Source organism: Ranitomeya variabilis, chromosome 2, assembly GCF_051348905.1.
Source record: "Ranitomeya variabilis isolate aRanVar5 chromosome 2, aRanVar5.hap1, whole genome shotgun sequence".
NCBI classification, from domain to species: Eukaryota; Metazoa; Chordata; class Amphibia; order Anura; family Dendrobatidae; genus Ranitomeya; species Ranitomeya variabilis.
The window spans coordinates 1,095,503,464-1,095,509,185 of NC_135233.1; the positions used below are offsets into that span (position 1 = coordinate 1,095,503,464).

General features: G+C 36.8%; 1 protein-coding gene across 1 annotated transcript; it reads right to left on the reverse strand.

The window, feature by feature from the left end:
- Positions 1-538: 538 nt before the first annotated feature.
- Positions 539-3,199, reverse strand: LOC143804069 (taste receptor type 2 member 3-like). Its single transcript, XM_077281809.1, has 2 exons — positions 2,551-3,199; positions 539-648 (listed from the first exon to the last, which is right to left on the reverse strand). Exons 1-2 carry the CDS (start codon positions 3,197-3,199, stop codon positions 539-541), a joined length of 759 nt encoding a protein of 252 aa, XP_077137924.1.
- Between the last annotated feature and the right edge of the window lie 2,523 nt (positions 3,200-5,722).

Below are 5,722 nucleotides of genomic sequence, written 5' to 3' on the forward strand. Positions count from 1 at the left end.
ATAACGAGCACTTTTCACCTATTGTGTCCCCCCCCCCCCCCCTTGTAGATTGTAAGCTTGCGAGCAGGGACCTCACTCCTAATGTCACGGTTTAAATTTTTAAATTGTCTTAACTTGTACTGAGTTTATTGTCCCCGCTTAATTGTAAAGTGTAAATTGTATATGTTGGCGCTATATAAATAAAAATAATAATTATTATTATTATTATTATTAATTAAAGCAAAATAAAACATACAGAGCAAATAAAAGTTTATTACAAGGTCATAAAATTATTGGCTAAGAGTTTGCAATTTATTCTTTACCAATGGAGAACGCTAAGGATTACATTTTTCTGCTCTCAATTGCCAAAAATTGAAATCGAATTAGGCAGGTGTGCTCGAATTTGGCAAGGAAATTCAATGCTTATTGAATTTAATTCATGTTAATCAAATGTGAATAATTTAATTCTAACATCATTACATATCCAAGAGCATACAGTCGCTCGGCCCTCACTTTTCCTCCCGTGTGCGCCTTCTCTGGTCAGGTCACCTCCTTTGGTTCAGCCTTTAGCTGCATCTTTCACACCTCTGGTGTTGACTGGGTCAATAGATGATATGATGTTGCAAGGTCTAGTAAGCATAAGAACTGTTAAAGGAAACTGGAATAAGTCTGTGTAGTGGGACAGAAATGGATCAGTTAAATAAACTTATAATGTGAACAGAAACAGTCTACACACCCCTGATAAAATGTCATGTTAACATACCCTTTCACAACATTAATGTCACCCATAATCTGCACAATTTAATTGAAAAATAAGCTGACATTTGTTCAGGTGGAAAAAAAAGTAACTAAATTAATGTGGTTTTCATTGAATTCAAGACTGGACTCCAACTTGTCAATTCCAAAACTTTGATTTGCTTTTGGCGATCAAATTTCTTTTGTTTATTCGGAGACATGCTTAAGATTGCTATTTACTGAAAGGTTAAATTCCTCTCCATCATCAGATTTATAGCAGAGGCCTCAAGGTTTTGTTGCAAAATTAACTGTTGTTTTGTTCTGTTCATAATTTTATCCCTGTCTTCTAAAGCCCTAGCTACAGCTGCTGAAAAGCAGTCCAAAAGCATAATTTTGCATCCACCATGTTTTACTGTGGGTATGTTGTTCCTTTGGTGATTCATAGAGTTGTCTTTTTTTGCCAAACATACATTTTGGAATAAAAGTTCCCCATGAGAATTATCAGACGATGACAGGTTCCCACATGCTTTTGTCTTACTTGATGGAGGTTTTGGAAGAACATAGCTGGGCTTCGATGCTTTTCTATGGAAGGGAAAAACTTCTGTCTTGGGATTGTTGTTGCATGGAGTACACACCCAGTACTAACTATATATACCTGCAGGTACTTTAATGTGGCTGTACACCTCTTGACTGTTCCCCACACAAATTTTCTTCTTACTTTTTCATCAATTTTCTAGATTTTCGGATGTAAGTAAAGTCACTATTGTACCAAATTTAAGCCACTTCTTGATGACATTGTCACATATGATTTTTTTTTTTTAATCTGATTGCAGTCGTCTGATTTATACACTAAATGTTATTGGCTAATTCTGATCACAACCACAACCTTAATTATAGGAGGTTGTTCAGACTTATGCAGCCACATTATTTTAGTTCTGTTATTTTTATTTTCTCCATTAAAATGATGTCAGTTTGTTTCTCAATGGATTTGTACATATTCTAGGTGACATTAAAGCTGTATAAAGTTTTGAAATAATCCTTCTTGCTGTGATTTTTTACATGCTAAAAACAAACTGTATATTTTTAACTTCTTAACCTTCTATAATCCAGTAAAATGTTCTATGTAATTTATTAAACAATCTGATTTTCGTGTTTTTTTTTTAATTCAAGGACTATTTGATTCACCTATCTCAAACCAATACATTAATGTACAAAATGTGACTCTCAATAGGGCTATAAAATGTTCCAGAAATTTGTAAAAAATAAAAAAGAACCAAACAAAAATAATGCAGATACAATTTATTTTTATAAACAAATTTGTTATTTTGATAAGCATAACAGTAGGAAAAGTAATAATGTAGCAAATTTACAATATTTTAATGCATTCCATTCCATCGTTATTAAAAATTACTACTTTGAGGTACATTTAAGCTACTCAAAAAAATGTGTAGAAATATAAAACTCCAAAAAAAGTTGTGTAAAGCTACGTTAGTAATTGTGTCTTTTTTAATGTCTGACATTCAATCTTTTGGTTAATTTTTTTATAAATTCTTCTCACATCTGCAAGAATTTGATTCCTTATCCATAATCGGCAGAAAATGTTAAGAATGGTGTTTTTTAGCTCTCTTTTGCCAACAATCAGAGAAATTGAGTGAAGACTTGGTAAGGTGACATAAAGAATAAAGAAAAGAAGAGTAAATAGTCGTTTCTTGAAAGTGAAGCTGAAGGAATATAAGTTAGAACCCAAAAAATATAAAACATAAAACAGGAGGAAAAAGATCATGTTCCAAATGACTCTGCAGTGAATGTCACGTTGCGCATCAGTGAACCCGGAACCTCTACTGCTCAGGTTTCTGGTGTGTCTAAGGAGTGACACAATCAAAAGTCCAACGAAAAAGCAGAATATGAGAAATGGCATAATAGTCCCTGCAAAGCAGATCATAAAGTAATTAATCCAGTTTGACTTGATGACCTCAGTTGGATTGTCTGTGCCATTAAAAGACTGAAAAGAAGATAGAAACCACGTAAAAGGCAAGCTGGACAACAGAGATGGAACCACAGAGAGGAGAAGCATCCAGGGAACCATCTTGGAGATGTTTACCTTGAGTCTAATGAAGAATCTGTTGCTGTAATTTGTGATCTTCACACAGTAGAAGACACAAAGCAGTGAGCCCCACCACAGACTACAGAACTCTACAGATAGAGTCAGAGTGATCGTATACTCAGGGAACATGGTCATGGTGGACCCTGATTGATCATGCAGGTTGTCGATAATAAACAGAACATCCAAAAATAGAAGTATAACCCTTGCCGTGGCCAAGCTGGTGATGATCATATCAATGTCCTGAAGAGGTTGAGATTTCTGCCAAAAATTTAGGTTTATTATAACAATGAACATATTTACAAAAATTCCCAAGGCAACAAAAATGCAAATAATGGCAATTAAGAATAATCCAGCAATAATTTCAAAATATTCCGGGGTCATGTTTGATGACCAGGAGTCATAAAAAACCTTCAGCTCTTATGTCAAGATAAATCTGTCTACAGTCAATGTTACTACAGGTGACTTAATTCAAGAATTTGATTTATGCTTTGCATGACATTTGGTCACTAATTTACAAAGAAGTAAACCTTTCTGATCAGATTTGAATGCATTAAGGTTGATGTGGTTTTTGGGGATGGTGAGAGGAAATTGTATTTGTTTACAGATTAAACAAATCTGTGATAAGTAAAGGTAATGCTGACTGCTTCCCACAATAGCAATGCAAAAATACAAAATATTAAAAAATAACAAGAATATTTTTCATATAGCACTAAGGTGTTTCACTGCAGAGGATAAATGTATCAGACTTTACAGAGTGACATATAATTGTACTAGATGAGTAAGGGTCCTGATAACAAGCTTGAAATTTAAGAGGATGTGAGAATGAAACAAGAGGTAAAACATACTTGTATTCTGTGGAGACACATGGGTCAGTAGGTGCTCTGGTCCGCTGGCCTGGTTGTCTTTAGAAAGACTGCATGGACAAGGGCTCATACCACTGAATGCCTGCTCTGTTTCCTGGTGGGCAGACCACTACTCAGACAACACAGGGTGAGGGTAAAAGAGTGTGGCAATAATTTATTGAGCCACCAACACACAATAGCAAACAGAACAGTCCCAGCAAATACCCAAGATGGTGCAAATTGCAGAGTCTCACCCTTCCGCTGACTCGCTGGGATTAGAGCTGCTTCCAGTGCCAAATACCCCCACCAGTGGCTCTCCATCTTTGGCGGGCCTCCACAGCGAGGAGGTAATGACAAGCTTAGGAAGCTAACCGAGAGCAGTGAGGTATGTGGCCAGGTGACCCGATTGTCCCAACCTGGATTCTGTAAGACATATCTGGGGTTTCAGTGATGGTCAATAAAGCGGTCCTGTGTTCTTCTAGCCAGGGCCAAAACCTCCTAAGCTGATCTCCTGTGGAGTCATAAGGACCAGAAGAAAAAGTCTCTTTATAAAGTTTACAGCTGGCCTTGAACCAGCATCCAGATGTCAGAGAGAGACATGAATGAGACCAACCTGCATTGTTTGATTATGTAATCTATTTGCATAGTTTTCCTCCTCTGTTTGGGAATGCCGTCTAGCATGGACAATGTATGTAATCAACATATCAGCAAACATCATTGTTCAGTGGCCATGCATTACTGTTTTGCAAAGATAACAGTAAATAAACTGTAGGAGATAATATTAAAGGTAAATATTCGTCCTACAAGAAGAGTCAATACTTCAGAGAACAGTTTTTGGTTCTGGGCCTAAACAATTTACATCTGGCATAATTAAGAAGAAATGCTGTGCCGTCACATATTCTATAGCCCAACCGAGGAAAAAAGACCCCTGTGCAAAAATAATATTTGAACCATTTAATCTACGTTCCCATGATGAGCTTGTAGTGAGCTTTTTAAGTTCCTATTATGTAAATGAGGGTACCTGGGGCTTTTTGTTGTGTATGTGACTCTGAGTTTCTTGTCTGCTGTTAGTCATGCTTTAAATAAAGCTGCTTTGTTTTTTATACTTCCTGGTATTTGGCTTTGACAAAACTTTATTGATACAGTCGTGTGTGGGTTACATGCATTTTGATGGGTTTCCGCCTTGGAAAAGCACTAAATACAACTGTGCGTGTTTTACCTGCAGATTTTCAGCATCTAATGCAAGTCTATCAGGAAAAACCAGAGTATCTATAAAAGAAATTGACATGTTGCTGATTTGAAACAAGTGCACCAAAAGCTCATTGTGGGAACATAGCCTAATAGTCCAATAGCTCATCATAATGCACAATTCTACCTGGTTGGGAGGTGAAAGTGTAGTCCCTTACCTCTTAGGCGCCTGTGCAAACATGGCACCATTCTTAGTCTGCTACTGGTCCTACCATCTTTAAAAGCATGATTGGTATAAAAAGCCACATGTACCCGTCAGCAGCCAGCACCTGTATATACCCGGATATAAAGTGCTACTTAGTGCATGGAGTGTGTTGGAAACTGATGAAAAAAGGGAATAGGTACTGAGGAAAGTGGTAGAAGGGAGAACTGAGAAAAGTTACATATGTGAGGTCATGTAACAGGCCTACTACAAAACATGTCTTTTTGGGTCATGCTTAAAACTGCAGATTAGCTGGGGTAGCGCATTCCAGAGAACTGGCGCAGCAGTAGAGAAGTCTTAGTGACAGTAGTGGGAGGTTCAGATTATGGAGAGTGTCTGATATTACACATGAGCAAATAATTTGAAATTCAATTTTGTCAGTTTCAACAAATTTTTCCATGACATTTAGTGCTTTATAAAATGAAAAAATAAAAAGGAAAAATGATCCTATTTGGGGGGGAAGAAACCTGCTATGCCAGTGTTTATGCATATGTGGTGAACATGGAATAAGATTTGGCTTTTTGGCATCTAGTGGACCAAATAATATTCCAGCTTGAGGAATATCAACAGATTTGGGGTTTGCAAGCTGAAGGAGCATTGCTTCATTCAGCC